This window comes from Salmo salar, chromosome ssa11, assembly GCF_905237065.1.
Source record: "Salmo salar chromosome ssa11, Ssal_v3.1, whole genome shotgun sequence".
Taxonomy (NCBI): domain Eukaryota; kingdom Metazoa; phylum Chordata; class Actinopteri; order Salmoniformes; family Salmonidae; genus Salmo; species Salmo salar.
In genome coordinates, this window is record NC_059452.1 from 13,802,123 (window position 1) to 13,828,655 (window position 26,533).

The following is a 26,533-nucleotide window of genomic DNA, read 5'->3' on the forward strand; positions in this document are numbered from 1 at the left end:
CATATACTCTATACATAACAGCATAATCTGAATTCAACCCTGGAGGGTCTGCTTGTGCTCCTTTGTTCGTGACTGACATATCTGGTGTGTAGAATAGCCGTGTCGCTCTCTTCCTCAACATCTCTCCCAGTGTCTTTGACACTTGGCCAGCGCGTGACTGCATCCAAAAAAGGAGGTTGTCAATCCCACCTTCGGTGATGCATAAAACAACAAAGGATGGTGTACATCTGTTGTCTGTGTGACTGAGGTTCCTCTCATCTCTGTGGTGACCGTCCCCCTTTCCTCGGTGCCTTGGTGACTTTTTCTTCACTTCCTATTGGCTGTAACCCTAATGTGGGCGTCAGATTTCCATCCTTCTCTCTCCCCCTCTCTCTTCCGAGTGTTTTTTGTTCTTCATGTTGCATTCATCAGGCCTTTGGTGTTTGCTAACCGTGTGTGTGGGCTGCGGACACACTTAATGCATTCTGTCTTATCTTCTAAGACTCAAACAGGCACAGATGCAACCATTGGAGATGCACTGGGTACTGGATACATTTCAATGGCTTTCACAGGGTCTGCGTTGGATGGAAGCATATTACACCTTAACAGTGTTTCTCTTTAGAGACCGGCGCAGTCCGTCTATCTCTGCCTAACATGGTGACATGAAAGACACTGAGTGTCAGGAGAGAGGAGGGGGAGAAGAGGGGTGAGAGGAACGAGAGAGGAGGATGAGAGGAGGGGGAAAGGAGGTTGAGAGGAGGAAGACAGGAGGGGGAGGGGGAGTGGAGGGGGGAGATGAGGAGGAGAGGAGGGTGAGAGGAGGTTGAGAGGAGGAAGAGAGGAGGGGGAGAGGAGGGTAAGAGGAGGGTGAAAGGAGGGTGAAAGGAGGGGTAGAGGAGGGAAATTGGAGGGGGAGAGGAGGGTGAAAGGAGGGGGAGAGGAGGGTAAGAGGAGGGTGAAAGGAGGGTGAAAGGAGGGAGAGAGGAGGGAAAGTGGAGGGGGAGAGGAAGGTGAAAGGAGGGGGAGAGGAGGGTAAGAGGAGGGTGAAAGGAGGGTGAAAGGAGGGGGAGAGAAGGGAAATTGGAGGGGGAGAGGAGGGTGAAAGGAGGGGGAGAGGAGGGTAAGAGGAGGGTGAAAGGAGGGTGAAAGGAGGGAGAGAGGAGGGAAAGTGGAGGGGGAGAGGAAGGTGAAAGGAGGGGGAGAGGAGGGTAAGAGGAGGGTGAAAGGAGGGTGAAAGGAGGGGGAGAGAAGGGAAATTGGAGGGGGAGAGGAGGGTGAAAGGAGGGGGAGAGGAGGGTAAGAGGAGGGTGAAAGGAGGGTGAAAGGAGGGGGAGAGGAGGGAAAGTGGAGGGGGAGAGGAAGGTGAAAGGAGGGGGAGAGGAGGGGTGAGATGCTGAGGGCCATACCATACCAGCCATTGGGGAATCAGGAGACATCCTGTCTATGAATTGAGGCGTGGTGCAAGCGCTACAGTAGCACAGCCGGGCCATGAGGAAAATGTAATCAATTATAATATGACATGACAGCAGGGATAGGGGCAGGGTGTGTGTGGTGAGTATGGGGCACTAGCTGCCATGGAGGAGGCTGCCTGGGAGAACTTGTCAGAATGACTGGTTTCATCAGGGTAGATGACCTGTACTAGCAGTACCATAGGCCAGGGAGGTCGTCCTTTAAGAGACTGACTAGCTGCACTACAGGACAGGGAGCTGGTCCTATAAGAGACAGACTAGCTGCACAACAGGACAGGGAGCTGGTCCTATAAGAGACAGACTAGCTGCATCACAGGACAGGGAGCTGGTCCTATAAGAGACAGACTAGCTGCACCACAGGACAGGGAGCTGGTCCTATAAGAGACTGACTAGCTGCACCACAGGACAGGGAGCTGGTCCTATAAGAGACAGACTAGCTGCACCACAGGACAGGGAGCTGGTCCTATAAGAGACAGACTAGCTGCACCACAGGACAGGGAGCTGGTCCTATAAGAGACTGACTAGCTGCACCACAGGACAGGGAGCTGGTCCTATAAGAGACAGACTAGCTGCACCACAGGACAGGGAGCTGGTCCTATAAGAGACAGACTAGCTGCACCACAGGACAGGGAGCTGGTCCTATAAGAGACAGACTAGCTGCACCACAGGACAGGGAGCTGGTCCTATAAGAGACTGACTAGCTGCACCACAGGACAGGGAGCTGGTCCTATAAGAGAGAGCCTGTTGAAAGAGAGCATGTAGCCTCAGGAGGACATGTCACATACTCCCAGCAGCCCAGGGAGAGAAGAGCTCTGCACACACACAGAATTATCTTGTACAGGCCTGCCACATGGTGTAGTATTCACACATAGCCACGCACGAACACGCACACAGTGAACGCACACACCTGGGTGTACACTCAGGAACATCAAACCAATACTTTGTGGAAGAATGTGACAAATTGATCAAAAAGCTGCCTGCGAGGCCTACCGTACATCAGTATCTATCTGGAGGAGGATGTGTTAAGATGACATAATCATCTCGACTTGACTTCAAAGACTGCTCAGAAAAAGGGTCAGCCAGAGTTGAGAGAAAGAATGAAAAATGCATTTTAAAACATTCAAAGAAAAAAACACATATTCTGTGTCCCTCCCATTGGATAAGATATGTGTCCCGGCTGTATGGATGGAATTGATGTTTGTGCGCATGCACGTGTGTCAAAGAATGCGTACGTGTGTGTGCTTGCATACATGTATGTACATACGTGTGTGTATGCGCATGTGCACGCATGTGTGTGTGCTTGCGTGTGTCCAAGCATGTGTGTGTGCGCGCGTTTGTGTTTGTGTGAGTGTGTGACAGTGCTGGGTCAGGCAGGCCGAGGCATGCAGCAGTGTGCGTCACAGCCCTTGCTTAATCTGCTAAACATGGCCGATGAGACCCGGCCAGCACATATCATTGCTCGTCAAAGATGGAGAAGATGTTTCTCCAGGGGTCACTGAGCACACGTCACTTCGTATGATGGAGGGGAGGTGGTTGGCAGGGGGGAGGGATGGGGAGCCGATGCCCCTCTCTCAACGCCAACTCTAATCATCGTCTGGCCCCCAAAACAGCGGGATGGAGCCCTGAAAGGCAGAGAGACTGAGGGAGGAATGACTACATTCGCCCCCTCGGGAGAAAGGGGTGCAGTAGGCACTGGGGGAAGTTATATAAACCTCACATCACAAGCATGACAAAAAACTCCCACTAAACTAGTGACACTGAGGGAGGACAGCAGGATGAACCATTACTACTCCTACACCAATGGGATTTCTTTATCAGCCTGCAGATGAATTAGAACACTTCTTCAATATGGACTCTTCACAGACAAACAACGATCCAATAACAAGGAAAAGGAGAAGGGTCGTTCACATTAGCTGTAGACATGATCTACCTGTTTATTGGAGGAAACATTTTGCCTGTCGTCTTGGTAAATACTTCCCCCGTGCTGAGAACGGAGGCTTTGTATTTATGTCTTTAATACAAAGAGGGTGATCATCTTATTGACTTTGCTGTTTGAATCCTTAAAACGGTATTAAATCTCAGGAAACATATTCTATGCTGAGTTACAGTCAAATTAACACAGCCCATCTGTCCCCGAGAAAAAATCCCATGAATGAACGATCCGTGGAGTAATAAAATACTTTGATATCTAAAAGAGAGAGAGAGTGACGAGATGGGGTGGGGCTTGTGTGTGTGTGTGTGTGTGTGTGTGTGTGTGTGTGTGTGTGTGTAATATGTTCTTCACCCCTAAACTAATGACTGCTAAAGTAGAGTTGAAGTCAGAAGTTTATATACACCTTAGCCAAATACATTTAAACTCAGTTTTTCACAATTCCTGACATTTAATCCTAATAAAAATTCCCTGTCTTAGGTCAGTTAGGATCACCACTTTATTTTAAGAATGTGAAAAGTCAGAATAATAGTAGAGAGAATGATTTATTTCAGCTTTTATTTCTTTCATCACATTCCCAGTGGGTCTGAAGTTTACATACACTCAATTAGTATTTGGTAGCATTGCCTTTAAATTGTTTAACTTGGGTCAAACGTTTCGCGTAGCCTTCCACAAGCTACTCACAATAAGTTGGGTGAATTTTGGCCCATTCCTCCTGACAGAGCTGGTGGAACTGAGTCAGGTTTGTAGGCTTCCTTGCTCGCACACGCTTTTCCAGTTCTGCCCACACGTTTTCTATGGGATTGAGGTCAGGGCTTTGTGATGGCCACTCCAATACCTTGACTTTGTTGTCCATAAGCCATTTTGCCACAACTTTGGAAGTGTGCTTGGGGTCATTGTCCATTTGTGACCAAGCTTTAACTTCCTGGCTGATGTCTTGAGATGTTGCTTCAATATATCCACATCATTTTCTTTCCTCATGATGCCATCTACTTTGTGAAGTGCACCAGACCCTCCAGCAGCAAAGCAGCCCCACAACATGTTGCTGCCACCCCAGTGCTTCACGGTTGGGATGGTGTTCTTCGGCTTGTAAGCCTCCCCCTTTATCCTCCAAACATAATGATGGTCATTATGGCCAAACAGTTCAATTTTTGTTTCATCAGACCAGAGGACATTTCTCCAAAAAGTACGATATTTGTCCCCATGTGCAGTTGCAAACCGTAGTCTGGATTTTTCATGGCGGTTTTGGAGCAGTGGCTTTGTCCTTGCTGGCCGGCCTTTCAGGTTATGTCGATATAGGACTCGTTTTACTGTGGATATAGATACTTTTGTACCTGTTTCCTCAGGCATCTTCACAAGGACCTTTGCTGTTGTTCTGGGATTGATTTGCACTTTTCGCACCAAAGTACGTTCATCTCTAGGAGACAGAATGCGTCTCCTTCCTGAGCGGTATGACGGCTGCGTGGTCCCATGGTATTTATACTTGAGTAATATTATTTGTACAGATGAACGTGGTACCTTCAGGCATTTGGAAATTGCTACCAAGGATGTCCCAGACTTGTGAAGGTCTACAATTTTCTTCTGAGGTCTTGGCTGATTTCTGTTGATTTTCCCATGATGTCAAGCAAAGAGGTACTAAGTTTGAAGGTAGGCTTTGAAATACATCCCCAGGTACCTCCAATTTACTCAAATGACGTCAATTAGCCAATGAAAGGCTTCAAAGGCCATGACATCATTTTCTGGCATTTTCCAAGCTGTTTAAAGGCACAGTCAACTTAGTGTATGTAAACTTCTGACCAACTGGAATTGTGATACAGTGAATTATAAGTGAAATAATCTGTCTGTAAACAATTGTTGGAAAAATGACTTGTTTCATGCACATAATATATGTCCTAACTGACTTGCCAAAACTATAGTTTGTTAACAAGAAATTTGTGGAGTGGTTAAAAAACAAGTTTTAATGACTCCAACCTAAGTGTACGTAAACTTCCAACTTCAACTGTATATGGGTATGAACCATGAAGAATTTTAACCAAATAAGAAGCTATGAGAAATAGTTTGAAATCGGGGCTTTTTAAGCAAACCATCAGCTTAATGATGTGAGGTAATACAAGGGTTAAACCCCACTAGTGAGCCCAGGCAGCTTCATAGGTGAGTGTAAGAGATAATAGGGTCCAATAATAGTGTGTAAACTTGTCATACAGTAGCAGCAGGATGTATACCCTGATGCAAAGTCGGACCGGTCCGACAGTTACTTGACTGTGAAAAGTAAGGAGCGGGAAGCCTATCCTAGGGGCTTCGTGGAAGTGCATGATAACATTTTTACATGTATAATAGGTATACATTCAATATGCATGCTGGAGGAGAAACAAAATGCCAGCCAAATATGTGCGAACAGTCGTTTTAGAAGAGCGGTTCTACAACCTTTTAAAGCAATTGAAGTGACATGGATGAATAGCAGGTTATTTGTTTTGTACCAATCAGGGTTATATGGCTTTTATTTTTTTTATTTATTTATATGGTTGAGAAATCTCCCCTTTCGGCTGACAGTTACTATCAGTGGAAATGAACAAAGGAAATTGCACCTTGAAGTTCCAGAGTAATTGAATTTGTCAAAGTAATCTTATTACCCTTTAATGTGATATGCAGATTCAATGGTGCAATTTACCCAAGGTGGGGAGGGCTATGAAATTAGTTTAGGCCTTTAACACATTTTCGATTTCAAATTGCTTCCTTGGTGGGCTAAACGCGGGACATTGGAGCAAACCTTTGATGACATTTGTAATGACAGAATCAGCCGCACTAAAAATAAACCGCAGCCAAAGCGGATCGCATGACAATTCATTTCACCCATCTAGTGTAATATCTACAAGAAGGGATGGGGAGGAGGGAGAGCAGCGGGACTCACTGAGGAAGAGGAGGGGTGTAAACAATATGTCTCACCTTTCTGGCTGTCGATAACAAAGTTGCCTTCGTCGTTGCCCGTTGTGATTTTGTAGGTGATTCCATCACCGTCGGGGTCCTTGGCAAGCACCGTGGCAACCAGTGTGTTAGGGCCAGCGTCCTCCGAGACGAATGTCCGGTAGCTGTTGACAGAGAGAGAGAGAGAGACATCCCAAAATCAACACCTCTCCTTGCGTCTCCCCAGCGACAATGCAGAGTGTGAGAGTGAAAATGAGTGAATAACACACCATGCCTTGTCACATTTTAATCACAGATTTCTGAATGCATTATGAAGCTGTTTTTGGGAGGGTAAAAACAGAGTTGGTTGAGTGTCTGATATGGTGGGCCTAGGTGGAGACAATTTGAGTTCTAATTCCTAATTCAATGGAGACAGCAGTCAGTAAACAGCTGTTGGCAGCCTGTCACAGTGGGGAGACAACACTAAGTGGTTGGGATGGAGTGTGAAAGAACTAGTGAATTGGATGACAGAGTTGTGAGGAACACAGGAGAGAAGCAACCAAGCCCAGCATGTCATACAAACACACACAAACATACCCCTACTGTATACTGTAGATGTACCTAAACTCAGCAAAAAAAGAAACGTTCTCTCACTGTCAACTGCGTTTATTTTCAGCAAACTTAACATGTGTAAATATTTGTATGAACATAACAAGACTCAACAACTGAAACATAAACTGAACAAGTTCCACAGACATGTGACTAACAGAAATTGAATAATGTGTCCCTGAACAAAGGGGGGGGGTCAAAAGTAACAGTCAGCATCTGTTGTGGCCACTAGCTGCAATAAGTACTGCAATGCATCTCCTCCTCATGGACTGCACCAGATTTGCCAATTCTTGCTGTGAGATGTTACCCCACTCCGGGCTCTTCAATGGCCATGGCAGAACACTGACATTTCTCACACACAGAACGAGCAGTATGGCAGGTGGCATTGTTATGCTGGAGGGTCATGTCAGGATGAGCCTGCAGGAAGGGTACCACATGAGGGAGGAGGATGTCTTCCCTGTAACGCACAGCGTTGAGATTGCCTGCAATGACAACAAGCTCAGTCCGATGATGCTGAGACACACTGCCCTAGACCATGACGGACCCTCCACCTCCAAATCGATCCCGCTCCAGAGTACAGGCATCGGTCTAACGCTCATTCCTTCGATGATAAACGCGAATCCGACCATCACCCCTGGTGAGACAAAACCGCGACTCGTATTGAAGAGCACTTTTTGCCAGTCCTGTCTGGTCCAGCGATGGTGGGTTTGTGCCCATAGGCAACGTTGTTGTCAGTGATGTCTGGTGAGGACCTGCTTACAACAGGCCTACAAGCCCTCAGTCCAGCCTCTCTCAGCCTATTGCGGACAGTCTGAGCACTGATGGACGGATTGTGCGTTCCTGGTGTAACTCGGGCAGTTGTTGTTGCCATCCTGTACCTTTCCCGCAGGTGTGATGTTCGGATGTACCGATCCTGTGCAGGTGTGGTTACACGTGGTCTGCCACTGCGAGGACGATCAGCTGTCCGTCCTGTCTCCCTGTAGCGCTGTCTTAGGCATCTCACAGTACGGACATTGCAATTTATTGCCCTGGCCACATCTGCAGTCCTCATGCCTCCTTGCAGCATGCCTAAGGCACGTTCACACAGATGAGCAGGGACCCTGGGAATCTTTATTTTTGTGTTTTTCAGAGTCAGTAGAAAGGCCTCTTTAGTGTTCTAAGTTTTCAGAACTGTGACCATAATTGCCTACCATCTGTAAGCTGTGTCTCAACGACCGTTCCACAGGTGCATGTTCATTAATTGTCTATGGTTCATTGAACAAGCATGGGAAACAGTGTTTAAACCCTTTACAATGAAGATCTGTGAAGTTATTTGGATTTTTACAAATTATCTTTGAAAGACAGGGTCCTGAAAAAGGGACGTTTCTTTTTTTGCTGAGTTTATATAGAACATATGCCAAATATAGAATACACAAATAATTCATGAACACCTTGATCTCACACTGCCAGCCACGTTCATTCCCCCTGGGAGATTCACTCATAAAGACGCTCACAGACGGGCCGCGGTAAGCGGCGAAGGTCTCATGGACTTCAATTGGAGTAGGGTGCTAGGTCGGCAAAACACAAGCAGTTTTGCACGCGGCGCTCGAGGCGCCAAAAGATGAATTTGCTGAAGTCTTCAGCGGCCACCACGCACGGTTTGACCAATGAGCATCGTTCGTCTTGTCAACCAATCAAACAACGTTTTAATGACAACACGTGAGCTGACAACAACGTGGTTCAATTTCCGTTTATCACGGCTCACCTGTAAGCGCCTTAATGCAATTTACACATCATGTACATGCAGTACATGTCACCTAAACAAGAATCATGAAGCTCAAACCATGTGCATCCTAACAGAGACATACGCATTGTCAAGTTAGAGGACTCCTGTCATGCATGTACATTAAAACAGATAAAAGTAAGTAAGCCTTGTCCGAGCCAGAACAGCCAATAGGGGCAGCAGCCTATCTCATGTTTCTCTAGCGTGAGGCAGTTTGATGTACAACTACACTCCCTAAACAAGACGCTAGTCTGTCATAAGGCCTTACCCACAATCCATCTGCTGACTGCTGAGTGCCAAGAAGAGAGGCATCAGGTCCCATTTTCTTTTGTATTTGGTATGACCCCCAACCTTGCAGTTTCAGGGCAGACACTCAAGGCCACCGATTATGCACATGCTGTATATTACAATCCACAAAATGACAATGAAGACACAGAGCCATAGGAAACCGGGATTGTGCACGATGGAGGGCAATTATGTCTGTTCTCAGTCTATCCATTGGCTAACGCTTGGCCTGGGACCGCTAGACTGGGAACCCTAGAGCAGGCTCCAGGACTGGCTGTGATAGAAGCTCCCGATAGCAGTGACAGTACAGAATATAGTCCATTACTGCTGTTATGTAAATGTGATTCAATTTATACCTACAGTAAACTGACTATAATGTACAGTTTGTGGCCTTCAAATCTTGCAGGCCTGTATTGTAAAGAACTGTCACAACCTGATCAGTTTCACCTGTCCTCGTTATTGTCTCCACCCCCCTCCAGGTGTCGCTTGTTATCCCTGGTGTATATATCCCTGCGTTTCCTGTCTCTCTGTGCCAGCTCGTCTTGTATGTTTCAAGTCAACCAGCGTGTTTTTTTCCGAGCTCCTGCCTTTTCTATTCTCTTTTACTAGTCCTCCCGGTTTTTGCCTGTCCACGACCATTCTCTTGCCTATCCCTTTTGGATGTAATAAATATCACAGACTCATCTGCCTCCCGTGTCTGCATCTGGGTCTCGCCATAAGAACCATTCCAAACATTTTTTTTTTTTTTACTCTCCTCTACAAAGGAACACGCATAAAGGTACACAGACGGCCACTCTCCCACTCCCACTCATCCCTCATTCTCAGAATCACTGAGAATGAGGGATTGCTGTAAGACTGTACATGAAGAAAGAACTGTAGTTTATTTCAATGCAACAGTCACAGTGATGCAAAAACAAACACATTCACACAGAGATATAAGCACCACGGTCTTCCCAGCTGTCTCTTTCACCATCACCCTCTCGCTTCATCTCAATTGAAATGTTCCCGTGGATGTGAGTGCGTCTAACAGAGGAAAGACAAACAGGGCCTCAATGTGGGCACAGTATGTTGTCGCTCATCGTTCCACCCACGCTCCACTCAGCTCAGAGCTAGTGGACGCAAAAACAAGACAGAGGAGAGACTCACTCTGACAGACTGGCAGAGACGGACTCTTCTACTGAGCTAGCATGCTCTGTCCGTCTTGTCTGTCTGTCTGTCTGTAGTATGTCTGTCTGCAGTCTCTCGGTCTTGCCTTTCTGTCTGCTACCCCCTCCTCCACAACTCTTTCAGTAGAAAAGGAGTGATTTTGCTGGGTGGGGAGGAGAGGGAAAAGGCATCCACAGCATGTCCTTTGTGTTCCTTTCTGCCTGTGCCAGTGGATGGAAGCTTCTCAGAATTTCTCTACAATGATGATCTACTGTATATTCTCCAATGAAAATATCATTTTTTTAGGGCAGAAATGTTGCAAACCTTTCATGTGTCATACTGAGCGACGTGTCATATTCCCGGTATATTGTTTACACAAGAGCATTATGCACTTTCTATTTCCATGGAAACCAATGTTCCAGTTTCATTCGTTTGATTTGAATTGATTAGGGCCCTGTCATTCACGTGATTAGCGCCCTGTCAAGTTGTCTTTCAATAGGCACGCAGGCAAGACCGTATGGAGCGCCAATCTTGATAACTTATGCAGAACAAACGAAGATGACAGTCTTCTAAAAGGATTATCAACTACAATGATACTTTTCTAAATGAAAAAACTAAATTCAACTGATAAGTGTTCATGTCAAATCAGTTGACAGATGGAGAGAGGTTTGGGAAAGGGAGGAAGAAAAAGGGAGAGAATGATTGTGAGAAGGAAGCCGAGAAAGATGGGTGGAGGTTCAGAGAGTGACAGAGAGATAGAGAGTGAAGATCAAGGGAGAGGTGGAGAGAGGGGAGTGGTTGTACTCGACATCAGGTCCTTTTCCACACAACTGATTGATTGGTAACAGAGGGGAGCCGACAGGCATTTCACGCCTGTGATTTATGTCCCCGATTGGAGATGACCCCCTCAACCCCTTCACCCCTCCCCATGTCTTCCCGCCTGCTCCAACACCCACTGCCACGGTACAACTGACACCGGAACCTTTAATCTGTCACCAGCCTCAAATGGCCGTTTCCCATGACGAGATGACACCCTCGTTCACACGCACACACACACACACACACACACACACACACACACACACACACACACACACACACACACACACACCCCCTAAAAGGCCTTATTTTCACAGGCTCCATTTTCTGTAAAAGAATAATGAGAGGATCCACCACTCCACAGAGCCTCTCCATCACCTGCCTCCGCCGCTCAAAGGTTACCCATCACAGACTCAGGCTGCTGTCCCTCTCTCACCTGTCGCCATGGACTTTGGCCCAGGTGACGGGGTCCGACACAGGACTGACTGACAACTCCCAGTCGGGGCGGCCATTTTGTGGGAGAGGCAGTGGGTGAATGGTGAACGCGGCAGGCGCCTGCCCAGGCAGACGGACAGTGGTTGTGTATTCACCTCACAGTGCCCACTCTCCCTCTCATTATCTACCCCATCAATCTCATTTCAACACAAACTCCAGCTACTGCTCCATCAGAGTCTGCCAACATTCTCCCTCCCGTCGGCCAACCAGCCAGCCCGCCTCTACCACACCAGACACACAGATGCTCTGTCACCCTTAACCCCATTTCCCTCCACAATGACTGACATCAGCCACAATATAATTAGCCAATTTACCCAACACATCTATTACATATTAACGACTGACAAAACACACAGCGCCGGCCCGAGACCGAGACTGGCTCGTTGTTTGTGCTCATTAGCATCTCTCCATCTTCTGTAATGTCAACAGATTGCCAGGGCTCTGTGAATACATGTATAAATATCTCTCTGCCTATCCAATTCACTCATCACTCAGGTTACTGTCGGCCACCAAACAATCCCTGTAATGATCTACTTAGTTTACACCGGGTGTCACGGTTGTCGTAAGGATTGGACCAAAATGCAGCGGGAATATGTATACTCATCTTCTTTTTATTTGAAGAAGGAGAAACAACTAAATACGTATACCAAAAGAACAAAACAAAACAGTCCTGTCAGGTGCAACAAACACTAAACAAGGAAGCAACTACCCACAAAATCCCATAGAAAAAACACCCCTCTTAAATAGGACCTTCAATTAGAAGCAACTAGGAGCAGCTGCTTCCAATTGAAGGTCAACCCAACAAACACCACATAGAAATAGACATACTAGAACTAACATAGAAATAGACTAACAAGAACATAGCCCAACAAACCCCGAAACACTCTAAACAAACACACCCCTGCCACGTCCTGACCAAACTACAATAACAAATAACCCCTTATACTGGTCAGGACGTGACACCGGGCTGAGTGACGAGACTCACTTTGTCGATTTCACCAGCAACACGTCACTGTCGAATGAAATCCTCGGAACTCCATTTCTGCCTTTTTTAAAATATATACTGCTCAAAAAAATAAAGGGAACACTAAAATAACACATCCTAGATCTGAATGAATGAAATAATCTTATTAAATACTTTTTTCTTTACATAGTTGAATGTGCTGACAACAAAATCACACAAAAATAATTAATGGAAATCCAATTTATCAACCCATGGAGGTCTGGATTTGGAGTCACACTCAAAATTAAAGTGGAAAACCACACTACAGGCTGATCCAACTTTGATGTAATGTCCTTAAAACAAGTCAAAATGAGGCTCAGTAGTGTGTGTGGCCCCCACGTGCCTGTATGACCTCCCTACAACGCCTGGGCATGCTCCTGATGAGGTGGCGGATGGTCTCCTGAGGGATCTCCTCCCAGACCTGGACTAAAGCATCCGCCAACTCCTGGACAGTCTGTGGTGCAACGTGGCGTTGGTGGATGGAGCGAGACATGATGTCCCTGATGTGCTCAATTGGATTCAGGTCTGGGGAACGGGCGGGCCAGTCCATAGCATCAATGCCTTCCTCTTGCAGGAACTGCTGACACACTCCAGCCACGTGAGGTCTAGCATTGTCTTGCATTAGGAGGAACCCAGGGCCAACCGCACCAGCATATGGTCTCACAAGGGGTCTGAGGATCTCATCTCGGTACCTAATGGCAGTCAGGCTACCTCTGGCGAGCACATGGAGGGCTGTGCGGCCCCCCAAAGAAATGCCACCCCACACCATGACTGACCCACCGCCAGACCGGTCATGTTGGAGGATGTTGCAGGCAGCAGAATGTTCTCCACGGCGTCTCCAGACTCTGTCACGTCTGTCACGTGCTCAGTGTGAACCTGCTTTCATCTGTGAAGAGCACAGGGCGCCAGTGGCGAATTTGCCAATCTTGGTGTTCTCTGGCAAATGCCAAACGTCCTGCACGGTGTTGGGCTGTAAGCACAACCCCCACCTGTGGACGTCGGGCCCTCATACCACCCTCATGGAGTCTGTTTCTGACCGTTTGAGCAGACGCATGCACATTTGTGGCCTGCTGGAGGTCATTTTGCAGGGCTCTGGCAGTGCTCCTCCTGCTCCTCCTTGCACAAAGGCGGAGGTAGCGGTCCTGCTGCTGGGTTGTTGCCCTCCTACGGCCTCCTCCACGTCTCCTGATGTACTGGCCTGTCTCCTGGTAGCGCCTCCATGCTCTGGACACTACGCTGACAGACACAGCAAAGCTTCTTGCCACAGCTCGCATTGATGTGCCATCCTGGATGAGCTGCATTACCTGAGCCACTTGTGTGGGTTGTAGACTCCGTCTCATGCTACCACTAGAGTGAAAGCACCGCCAGCATTCAAAAGTGACCAAAACATCAGCCAGGAAGCATAGGAACTGAGAAGTGGTCTGTGGTCACCACCTGCACAACCACTCCTTTATTGGGGGTGTCTTGCAAATTGCCTATAATTTCCACCTGTTGTCTATTCCATTTGCACAACAGCATGTGAAATTTATTGTCAATCAGTGTTGCTTCCTAAGTGGACAGTTAGATTTCACAGAAGTGTGATTGACTTGGAGTTACATTGTGAGGTTTAAGTGTTCCCTTTATTTTTTTGAGCAGTGTATATATACTTTTACATGTATTGAAAGCAATAACTCCCCTCAATATTCGCTGGACATTTCATGAGTCTATGCCCACGAAAATGTCTACAAAATATCGTCTGAAGTTTTATTGTATGTTCATTAATAGGAAAATATTTATCTTTTTTTCCTGAAAGGTTTCTGTTTTGGAGATGAGGTTTTCATCTGATAGCGATGAACAGCAAAGGGGAGCGAACCGAGTGGCAAATGAAACAGGCTGATCCAATTGAGCCCGATAGAAATAACAGTCTGGCGGCCATCACAAAGTTACTCAAATAATACCAGACACCCTACCCTGTTTCCATTGTGTTACCCATTAGAGAATATCTGTTTTGTTTTCCGCATTGTAGAGTAACAATGATGATTCACTGAAGATCTCTGTAGATTGAACATCACGAGGGGAAACTGGGGATGCTCCTGCTGACAGGAAATCAATTCTTCCCACAAAACCCCCAACAGATACACACAGCAATAGCATCATAACACACACTTAGACACACACACACACAGCCTCCCATCACCCATAACCCCGCACACAGACCAACACGCAGCCTCCCATCACAGCACACATAACCCCATTCACCTACCCACACCATAACATTAACCCAACAACTAAAAGCTAACTCATCTACATACTGTAGTGCATCCATATCAGCAACTCATATCCAGCCACACCCACACACTGGTTCCCTGCCACTGTTCATCAGAATGATTCAAACAGACATCCCTAGTGGGCAGTTGGTTCTCCCTCTCCATCTCTCTATCCCTCTACTCTCTCACTCTGTCTGACTCACTCACCCCATCTCTGTCTCTCTCAACTCTTTCCCTACCTCTCCATCTCTCTCTGAAAAGCAAACCTGTACTTCAGCACACACACACACACACACACACACAGACACACACAGACACACACTGCCCTGGTGCTGGCGTGATTCTCTCCACAACAAACTAAAGGCATGGCTGATTGAACCTGCCTCACCAATTTGCAGAGCTAGCTGCCAGAAAATTGTCCAATTAAAAGAGCCATAGGCCAGAGCGACGCCAGAGGGAAAAAACAACAGCTCAATGCATCACTACAGATCGGACCGGAACAGCAGGGTAATGCGGCATTTAAAAAAAGGAATGTGCGGGTGAGCTAATACAGGGCAGGAAACATGCCCAAGAGGAACAGGACAGATAGAGATGTTGAAATCCCAGTTTGTGTTTCTTTTTTGTTGCTGTGTGTTTTCTTTTGAAGGGGTTTGGGTTGTAGACCAGCAGCAGCTGTAAGGGATTTTGGGAATTGGCAGCCATGTGGAATTCTGGGAAACTGCAGCTGCACTGGATTGTGGGAGGAGGCAGCTGTGCAGAGCAGAGGAAAGTGAAATGGCATGGCCTAGGCTGACAAATAGGCAAGGGTGAGGGTTAACAACAAGAAGAGCAGGCAGGGTGGAAGGAAAATGGTGAATAAAGAAAAATATGAGTAGAGAATAATACAAATTATGAAATAGGCGCCCTGTTTAGATGTAGATGTTGATGATGATGATGATAATGATGGCCATGATGATGATTGTAATAACCACACTCTTACTTATGATGTTAATAGTGATGAAGAGGAGAAGCAGTACTGTACTCACACATGCTGGGAGAACTCTGGGACCTCATCGTTGACATTGGCCATGCGGATGCGGACAGTGGCTGTACCTGTCCGGGGCACATCTCCCTTGTCCACAGCCATCACCACAAACTCATACAGGTGGTTGGGCCTCTCATAGTCCAGTTGCCCTGCAGGGAAAATGGTGCCGTGGGGAGAGATGCTGAAGTCTGGGCTCAGAGTGTAGTAGGTCAACTCAGCGTTCAGGTCCGAGTCACAGTCACTGGCAGACACTAGAGTGAGGGAGAGACAGGGTAGAGAGGGGAGGTTGGACAAGGAGATATCTTTGTATTCTGCAACGTCATCTAACCAGAACAGATATGTCCAACATGTGACTCTAGTCTAGATGCTAGACTTAATTACTACTGTTTTTTCATGCATGTTCACACATTTCTGTATCGCATCAAATTGAAGGTTAGGAAAAGGCAAGCATTTTCCCAAATGTCTCTTTCGTTTGGAAAACTTACTGGAGTAGGGCTACGGTCAGAGTGATGGCCTTGCTGAAAGAGAGGGCTCAGTCTGGGACGGGGATCAGCCTTTCTTCCGCTAAATCGTCCTTTTCACCGTGAACTCCTGTATTCTGCTATTCTCCTTAGATTGCATTCGGTATACTCTCTACCTCACTGTATCATGTAGACCAACAGCATCCAAGACACAGGAGGTTGGTGGCACCTTAATTGGGGAGGACGGGCTCGTGGTAATGACTGGGAGGAATCAGTGGAATGGTGCCAAATACATCAAACTCATAGTTTCCAGGTGTTTGATGCCAGTCCATTTGCTCCGTTCCGGCCTTTATTATGAGCCGTTCAGCAGCGCCCACTGGTCCAAGGGAACCTCGCTTGGTGGATTTAAATGTCACCAATAACACTGTCAAATATGAGCATTATCCTTGACACATATCCATATACTGTGGAAGACTTCATACATCAAAGTCAATATTTCGTTTCCTCAATATGCACTTCCTGACTTAGCAATGAGAGTCATTTGAATATCCATCAATACTGAGCCAGTTAGGCTCTAAAGGATTGTTGGGCTAACTGACAGTACAAGACAACATTCGTTCTTGGCCTGAGCCCCAGATCTACAGGGAGTGAAGTCTTTGGCCAAATGGAGTATCTGATGAAACTGTCTCCTATGGTCTGTTTCCTCAGCCCTCACCACAGCACAGAGCTGTCGGAGACATAGATTCATAAATGATGTTGAGTGATGCTGTTTACCACGTTGCTACATCTACAACCAGCCTAAATGCCTAAATCCATGTATATCTAATCTTTCAGATCCACTTCAGCCAATCCCAGGGCTTGTTGCTGTGGCCTGGGCAGGCCCTAAAAAATGGAGCCAGATGATGTCCAGTGTAAAGTCTCTCTCTCTCTGTGACACAATCACAGCCTCCTGTTCGGACCCCACTAATCCCAGGAACAAGAGCCTAATCTCGGCTTCTTCACCTTAAACCATCGGATCAACATACAGGGAATAAAAATAAAACAACATTTCATTGAAATTTCATTGAAAGCTTACACGTCCCCATAGATGTGACCCAGACACGGTGTTCTCACGGCTGCTTAAAAGTCTGCATGAGCCATGTCGTTCTGTTCGCTCTAGATGCGCTCCGTTCTGCGGTGAAGTCCTGTTATGTTCAGATTCACAGCGATAATTGCAGCGTAACACATCTGCCGGTAGGTCGGTCCCGACGCACCTGTTGAGCATAGCAGGCACACCACACCTGCAGGGGCTCCTTTAACAAACACACCTGCCTCACCGCGGTCTCACAGCAGTGTCTGCCAAAAAAGGATGTTCATCAGCAAGAGGACACCTCTGGTACTATAAAAATCACAAGTAAGTGCACACCTATCCTTTCCTCACCCACCAGCATGGTGAACATAGCACTACTGAACTTCTGTGACTACACTACAGAGAATACGTGGAGCTTCGTGCGGTCTTCTCCTAGGAACAGAACTGTCCGTTGTCCCCGGACATGAGATGACCAATAGAGCAAGAGGGGGGATGGAGGGAGGATGGAGGGGGTGTAGGGTTCTGTAAGAGCTACACCGTGAGAGAGAGAGAGTGTATGAGTGTATGTGCACTCACCTTGTAACAGAGAGGTTGCTGTGGTTACAGTCTCCGGCACACTCTCTTTGCTGTAAATGGACTGCAGGAACTCAGGAACGCAGTCATTTTCATCTGTGATGATCACACGCACCTGTTTCATTAGGAGAAAGGGAGAGAGAGAGAGAGAGAGAGAGAGAGAGAGAGAGAGAGAGAGAGAGAGAGAGAGAGAGAGAGCGTGGGAGTAAATTATTCTCCTCCTCCAGGTAATGTGATAGTTATCTTTAGGCCTTTGATAGATTAGTTGCTAAACCTAATTAACTGTCTTACTACGAATTGCTTTTAGCAGCTCAGCTAACACAATCTATTTAAACTGAGAAGAAAGTGAGCTAGAGACACAGAGTAAAATGTGTGTATAGTACAGTTGAAGGTAAAGTAGAATAAATCGCAGGGCAGAAAGGTTGAGCTTCAGGTGTGCCAGGGAGCAAGAGTCATTCATATCTGGGCTTCTGGAAGTGTCTGACTGTGGCCAGTCTGGGGAGAGAGCCAGTAATCATCCCTGATATTTATCGCAGGAGAGGAAAAGCTGCTTTCAGTAGATTGCCCTTTCACTACTAACAGTCAGAGCCAAACTCTACAGCAATCCCCCAAGAGAAGAAAAGGGCCAGGAAAAGAAGAAAAAGAGAAGAGATGCTCTGAATGCCGCTGTTTCTTCCCCGTTCCACCCCTCCTCCTCCTCTGCCCTTCCTCTCCTCTGAAAGAGGAACAGTGAGGTAACAGGGGATTACAGATTCCTCACTGTAATTCACACTGATACACCAGTCAAAGAGAGAGAGAGAGAAGAAAATCACACAAAATGAACATAATCCTCCATATCCACACCTTTCCCTCCCTCATTACACCGTGCAGTCAGCGCTTAGCCGTGTGCTCAAAGGTGTGCGTTCGTAAGCGCCTGCTCTTTGTTATCTGCCGTGAGCAGCAGTCACATCCCTATCCTGGCTCGGAGGGACACAAACCTCACAGATTTACATAGAGGCTAGGATAGCTTACCCAGGCCAATGAATAACCCGGCTAGCCGGCAGACGGAGACCTGTAGCGTGGCGACTGTCGATCCAGTGAGAGGGTCTCATAATCAATACCAGCGGTGAGACACAATGCAGTCTTAACTTCCTCCTGTGACTACCAGGAGAGAACCACTGACATGAAATACAGTGTATTGCTCTGCTCTACTATTCATTAGGGTGGTAAGGAGAGCTTTCCTGCCTGCATTAACAGCTGTTCCCTTCCAGTCCAGAGCCTGCAGCTAAGGAGGGGAACACTCGGTCAGACTCGGAGTGTTCTTCCACTTATCAGAGTCAGAACGCTCTCAGAAGAACAAAACAACAAGAACTGGAGAGAACATCAGCTGACCCCCTTTAACACACACCCCGACTACTGTGCCAAAGCATACAACTGTTCTGTTAGAAGAAGCGCGGTAATTTGAGCTCTGCCCATGCAGCTCCCTGAGGAGACGCGAGCCAGCAAGTGAGGAGAGAGAGGGAAGAGGAGAGAGAGCGCTGTGCCGGGCAGTGCAGTGGTGAAACAGAGGGCTGAATCTGACGTGAGAGCCAGTCAGCTCTGATAAAGCCGAAGACCCTGCGGCGTGTTGTGGAGGGGCTGGGCAGGTCACTGGCTGGTTCAGTAACTAATGGTGCTACAAAGTATTCGCTGCAGTAGGAGAAACGCCTGAAATCTGCCTGGAAATTAACAAAGCAGATTCCAAGTTCAGGACCTTTTCACAACTCAGTCTCTTTGGAGGCAGCTTTGACTCTTTGACTGTTTGACTTACTGGATTTACATTTGTTGAAGGTGTGTAATGAGAGTTCACAGCTGTGCCCTGTGGCATGGGCAGGCCAGCAAGGGCTAGACAGGGCAGTACAGGAGCATAGGCAGGCCAGCAAGGGTTAGACAGGGCAGGACAGGAGCATAGGCAGGCCAGCAAGGGCTAGACAGGGCAGTACAGGAGCATAGGCAGGCCAGCAAGGGCTAGACAGGGCATTACAGGAGCATAGGCAGGCCAGCAAGGGCTAGACAGGGCAGTACAGGAGCATAGGCAGGCCAGCAAGGGCTAGATAGGGCAGGACAGGAGCATAGACAGGCCAGCAAGGGTTAGACAGGGCAGGACAGGAGCATGGGCAGGCCAGCGAGGGTTAGACAGGGCAGGACAGGAGCATGGGCAGTAACACATCTCTCTTCCTCCTTTCTTCCCCTCCCTCCAGCCTCCCTCCATCCCTCTCTACCTCCCTCCCTCTCTCTCTCTGTCCCACCGCCTCCCTCCCTCCAGCCTCCCTCCATCCCTCTCCCCCTCCATCTCTCTCTCTCCGTCCCACCGCCTCCCTCCCTCCAGCCTCCCTCCATCCAGCCTCCCTCCATCCCTCTCTCCCTCCCTCTCTCTCTCTCCGTCCCACCGCCTCCCTCCCACCAGCCTTCCTCCATCCCTCCCTCCCTCCCTTTCTCTCGCTCCGTCCCACCGCCTCTCTCCCTCCAGCCTCCCTCCTATCCCTCTCTCCCTCCCTCTCTCTCTCTCCGTCCCACCGCCTCCCTCCATCCAGCCTCCCTCCATCCCTCTCTCCCTCCCTCTCTCTCTCTCCGTCCCACCGCCTCCCTCCCTCCCTCTCTCTCTCTCCGTCCCACCGCCTCCCTCCTTCAATCCCTCTCTCCCTCCCTCTCTCTCTACGTCCCACCACCTCCCTCCCTCCAGCCTCCCTCTATTCCTTCCTTCGTCCAGCGTCCCTCCATCCCTCCCTCCCTCCAGCCTCCCTCCATCCCTCTCTCCATCCCTCCAGCCTCCCTCCATCCCTCCCTCCCTCCAGCCTCCCTCCAGCCTCTCTCCATCCCTCTCTCCCTCCCTCCAGCCTCCCTCCATCCCTCTCTCCCTCCCTCCAGCCTCCCTCCATCCCTCCCTCCAGCCTCCCTCCAGCCTCCCTCCATCCCTCTCTCCCTCCCTCCAGCCTCCCTCCATCCCTCTCTCCCTCCCTCATCCACTGCTCTAGGCATTCACTGAGGACTCTCTCTGGACAGAAAGCTCACAGGATTGGACAGATTTTAGGAGCAGCTGCCAGTCTTTTCTCTCTCCCCCTCATATTTGTTCCCACATGTTGTTTGGCTCTGTGCTCTACTGTTGTGCCTGAGGACAGGGAAGACCAGTGGATGGCTGAGCAGTGAAGATGTCTGCCTTTCTGCTGACGTTAACTGAGGCGGGGCACCACAGAAGAAAAACACTAGAAGCCATTCTCTAGTCTCTCCCCCAGGTCCCCCAACCATGTTGAATTAGCAGTGAAGGCTGGGACAACAAACTAGACCACACAACATCATACATGTTCCCGTTCCTTTTGTTCATGTAGCTCTATTAATTGATATTCCTAATTAGAACGAACCCTGTGAGAGGCTTTACATTCAGTGTGTGTGTGTGAGAGAGAGAGAGAGTGAGAGACAGAGAGGTTCAAAGGCCGGCCTGGACCCATATACACACACACACACAATCACAAACAGAAAGATGCACCATGCAGAGGCAGAACACTTGCAGGTGGAACACCACAGTGATGTTTTCACAAACAGCCACATTATAACAGATCATGTCTCTCTTGGACCCACCTCAGCAGCACTGCTCAGCCTATCTTGGTCCTCGCTGGCCCTGACCATGAGCAGGAAGCTGTGCTGGTCCATCTCAAAGTCTATGGTCCTGGTCAGAGTGATCTCCCCCGTGTCCGCCTGCATGCTAAACAGACTGCTGGGATTGATGAGCAGGCTGTAGCTGATTGGCTGCTTCTGGAAGGACACGGCTGGAGTTGCCAGGAAGCTACCGAAGAGAGGGGCAGGAAAAGGAATTATTATTTTATTTATTTATTAGGATCTCCATTAGCTTATGCTCATGCAGCAGCTACTCTTCCTGGGGTCCACACACAACATGACATAATATAGAACTTTAATAGATAAGAACAGCTCAAGGACAGAACTATATAAATGTAAAATAAAAAATGTCTGTACTGACAAAACAGAGAGAGAGAGAGGGGGGAGAGAGAGAGGGGAGAGGGAGAGAGAGGGGGGAGAGAGAGAAAGACAGAGAGAGTGTGTGAGTGAAAGTAAGAGAGAGAATGAGAAAGAGAGAATGTGAGAGAGAGAGAGAGAGAGAGAGAGAGAGAGAGAGAGAGGGGGGGGGAGAGAGAGAGAGGGGGGGGGAAGAGGGAGAGAGAAAGAGAGAGTGTGTGAGTGAAAGAGAGTTAGAGAGTAAGAGTGTGAGAGAAAGTAAGAGAGATAATGAGAGAGAAAGAAAGAGTGTGAGAGAGAGTAAGAAAGAAAGAGTGTGAGAGAGAGTAAGAGAGAGAGAGAGAAAGAAAGAGAGAGAGGATGATGAACACATCTAGCAAGGCTATTCAGTTTAGTGATGAGACAGAGAGAGGGAAAATGTAGAGAAGGACTAATGTTTTCTGGTTTGTGTAATGTGTACCACAACGGCAATGGAGTTATGTTCAAGGTTTTTGATGAGTTCCCTCAGGCGCTCAGCAGGAACAATCACCACAGATGTTACACTCACTGATGGGTGAGTAATGTAAGTTCCTGTCAATCAAAATAGAGAAGCGATAGGAGAGAATACAGGAGGCAGGAGGCCAAAGATCAAATCCTTTCCAGTAACCGTCCCAGGCTATAATATAGAGTGTGTGTGTGTGTGTGTGTGTGTGTGTGTGTGTGTGTGTGTGTGTGTGTGTGTGTGTGTGTGTGTGTGTGTGTGTGTGTGTGTGTGTGTGTGGGTCATATATTGAATAACTATGTATGCCTGATTTATGTGAACCTATGGCTCAGTGCATAACGGTTATTGTATGAAAATGTCTGTGTGTGTGTATGTGCACTGTTAAAGTGTGATAATGCGTGCATATCATTCGCAATCGGTACTATATTTATGTATTCAAATTATTTGTGAATACTAGCGAATTATTTTCATGCAGACTTGTTTTTTTAAACTATGACCTTCATAACTTCTAGTTTTACATTATGTGTGTGTATGTGTGTGACTGTCCATGTTTGTGTGCATGTGTGCAATTGTTTGTTTGTGTGTCTGTGTGTGTATTAGCGTGTGTTTGCGCACGTGCGTGTGTGTGTGTGACTATGCATGTGTGTACATGTATGTCACGCTGGTAACAAAGATTCGGGAGACAGGCGCAGGAATGCGTAATAGGGCTTTAATTAAGCCCAAATTACGGAGTGCCGTGTAAAGGCACGGGGACGAAGACCAAACAAACACCATACAAAAAACAGGGTTGAAACCCAAACAAAAGAGCAAGGAGTACCTCGAATAAATAACCCACGCGCACAATGATTAACATACAGGACCAGACCCGTAATCATCTGAGCAATCCACAAGGGCACGAAAGCCCAAAACACACAGCACAGGTACTCACACGCACCAACGGACATTGGAACAATAATGGACAGCCCAATGGAAACCAAAGGGCACATATATACAAATACTAATCAGTGGGAATAGGGGACAGGTGTGCGTGATGAAAGTTCCGGAGGGATCCGTGGCAAAGTGTGTGTTTGTGTGTGTGCGTACATGGATGTGTGCATGCGTGTGTGCATGTGTGTGTGTACTTTGCGTGTGTGAGACTCAGAGGAGGCTGGTGGGAGGAGCTATCGGAGGACGGGCTCATTCTAATGGCTGGAATGGAATTAACGGAGCGGTATCAACTATGTGGAAACTCCATTCCATGGATTCCATTCCAGCCATTAGAATGAGCCTGTCCTCCTATAGCTAAATCCCACCAGCCTCCTCTGCTTTGCATGGGTGTATGTGTGACTGCATATGTGTGTGTGTGTGTGTCTGTGTGGTACTCACGGCTGTCTCTCTGGTGTGTTCTCAGGTAGTGAAATAGTGAAGGATGCATTGGAGAACTGTGGTGCTCTGGCTCCTGCGATGACTGACACTACCACCGGGGGACTACGGCTACCCAGCCGGTCAGCAGCCACCACTGTCAACAGGTACTCTTTGTCCCTCTGAAGTGGCAGCCCCGTGGTCCGGACATGACCACTCTTTCTGTCCACCTCGAAACGCCCGTCACCACCTGCAGTTAGGAGACAACAGAGGAATTTATTTTTTAAAATATATATTTGAAGGTGCTTTCTGACTAGATAAAGAGAGTTAGGATGACAGTGGGAAACATACTGCGATAAAAGGGCAGTAAGCCAGGTTGAAACCTATGCTGACATGTGCAGGGAGGCTGCAGTATTACTGCTAGGCCAGCCAGGCCACAACAAATGTATTTTCTGTCATTCATTCGTGGAACAGAACATATGTTCAATATTAGAGGGATTGATTGATTTAATGAGTCAAGGTGATTTTATTGCATTTAATAAGACAGCAGCGCAGCAATAATGAACCTTTAAAATGTATTGAAAGGAAAGTGCAGATGGAATCTAATATTAGAGTCATTGACGCACAGACTCACACATGTAATCCCACCCACTGGCAATTTCATTCTGCCCAACTTCCGCAATTGTACACAACATATGACATAAGATAAGACACATGCTTAACTTAATGAGATGAAAGGCTAGAAGTAAAAAAGTATAAAAGCATGTATAACACTGACTAAAACCATATAAAATAATGTTTTTTCTCTTTCTATTACAATGCTGCCAGTTCGTGTACTCAATGAAATTGTACTCAATCCCTGGACAGGAAGCACCTACCATCAGACAGGAAGTACTCCACCTCCCCGTTGTTGCCCTCGTCTCCGTCCTGGGCGTGGAGCTTGTAGACCAGTGACCCGGCCAGGGCGTTGGGAGATACCACTGCCAGGTAGGGGGAGGGGACCATGGTCCATTCTGGAACATTGTCATTCACATCAGTCACTGTCAGCTCCACCCGTACCATGTACCAGTCTGGACCTGTAGAGGAGTGGCAGAGATTGGTCCTCTGTAGCTCAGTTGGTAGAGCATGGCACTTGCAATGTGAGTATAGTAGGTTCGATTCCTGGGACCACCCATATGGAAAATGTATGCACGCATGACTGTAAGTCGCTTTGGATAAAAACATCTGCTAAATGGCATATACAGTGCCTAGTGAAAGTCTACACACCCCTTGCACATTTTTCACATTTTGCTGCCCTAAAATAAAATCTAAAAAGGGATTACATTTTGTTTTTTAAAAATCCCATACCGATCTACACTACCTACTCCATATTTTAAAAGTGAAAGAAACATAAAAAAAAATAATAATAATAATAATTTAAAAAAGTACAAAAAATACTTGGTGGAAGCACCTTTGGCATCCATTACAGCTTTGAATCATTTTTAATAAGATTCAACCAACATTGCATAACTCTTAGGGCAACATTTATACTTTGTTTTTGTGAAAATTGTTCAAGCTCAGTTAATTTGGTTGGGAATCATTGATGGACAGGACAGAGACTGGACTACTCAGGAACACTCAACACCTCTTTAGTCATTCTGGTGTGTCTTTGGTATTAAAATGTGTGTAATTGTCCCCCAGAAAAACAAAACTATCCAAGGTTCATGTTTTCAGAATTCAAACTTTTTACCTGTGCTTTGCTGCTTTCATATTTCTTTTGATCCTAAAAAACTCCCTAATCCCTGCTGATGACAAGCATACCCATAACATGATGCTGCCACCACAATACTTGCCAATACAGAGGGTTTGGATTTGACCCAAATCCTTCATTAATGAAAACCCGCCTTAGTCTTCTGAAAACTTAACCCTGGGATAGAGTTCATATTTTTCAGGTGGACAATTAGACACATTGTAATGCCTGACCAGTCCAGTCTCAGTCATGACTTAAATTTGCTTGAAAATCCGAGACAGAAACAATGGATGTACAGTATGTTGTGCAAAGTGTTGTGCAAAGCTGGTAGAATCTCATTCAGTCTCATTAAATCTTGCGTGTGAAGACATACGCAATCAACACATCTTCATTATTTATTTAATTAAATAGGAATATTTAACAGTGGCATGCGAAAGTGTTCACCACCTTGGCATTTTTCTTATTTTGTTGCCTTACAACCTAGAATTGAAATTGTTTTTGTTTGGTTTTTTTTGGGGGGGGTTGTAGGTATTTGATTTACACAACAAGTAAGACAAAAAAAACAGAAAACTTGAGCGTGTATAACTATTCACCCCCCCAAAGTCAATACTTTGTAGAGCCACCTTTAGCAGCAATTACAGCTGCAAGTCTCTTGGGGTATGTCTCTATAAGCTTGGCACATCTAGCCACTGGAATTTTTGCCCTTTCTTGAAGGCAAAACTGCTCCATTTCCTTCAAGTTGGATGGGTTCCGCTGGTGTACAGCAATCTTTAAGTCATACCACAGATTCTCGATAGGATTGAGGTCTAAGCTTTGACTAGGCCATTCCAAGACATTTGAATGTTTCCCCTTAAACCACTCGAGTGTTGCTTTAGCAGTATGCTTAGGGTCATTGTCCTGCTGGAAAGTGAACCTACGTCCCAGTCTCAAATCTCTGGAAGACTGAAATAGGTTTCCCTCAAGAATTTCCCTGTATTTAGCAAAATCCATCATTCCTTAAATTCTGACCAGCTTCCCAGTCCCTGCCTATGAAAAACATCCCCACAACATGATGCTGCCACCACCATGCTTCACTGTGGGGATGGTATTCTCGGGGTGATGAGAGGTGTTGAGTTTGCACCAGACATAGCATTTTCCTTGATGGCCAAAAAGCTACATTTTAGTCTCATCTGTCCAGAGTACCTTCTTCCATATGTTTGGGGAGTCTCCCACATGCCTTTTGGC

At 47.0% G+C, this 26,533-nt stretch overlaps 1 protein-coding gene across 3 annotated transcripts in view; it reads right to left on the bottom strand.

Annotated features, from left to right (window-relative positions):
- The window catches only part of si:ch211-186j3.6 (neural-cadherin), a 255,716-nt gene that overhangs the window by 85,762 nt on the left and 143,421 nt on the right, over window positions 1-26,533 (bottom strand). For all 3 annotated transcript variants that reach the window (XM_014126570.2, XM_045689053.1, XM_045689054.1), the window contains exons 2-7: window positions 24,459-24,656; window positions 23,605-23,830; window positions 21,366-21,570; window positions 17,775-17,886; window positions 15,670-15,919; window positions 6,322-6,464 (exon numbers count right to left, since the gene is read on the bottom strand). In XM_014126570.2, the coding sequence (XP_013982045.2) occupies window positions 6,322-6,464; window positions 15,670-15,919; window positions 17,775-17,886; window positions 21,366-21,570; window positions 23,605-23,830; window positions 24,459-24,656 (1,134 nt within the window). The remainder of the gene's footprint in view (window positions 1-6,321; window positions 6,465-15,669; window positions 15,920-17,774; window positions 17,887-21,365; window positions 21,571-23,604; window positions 23,831-24,458; window positions 24,657-26,533) is intronic.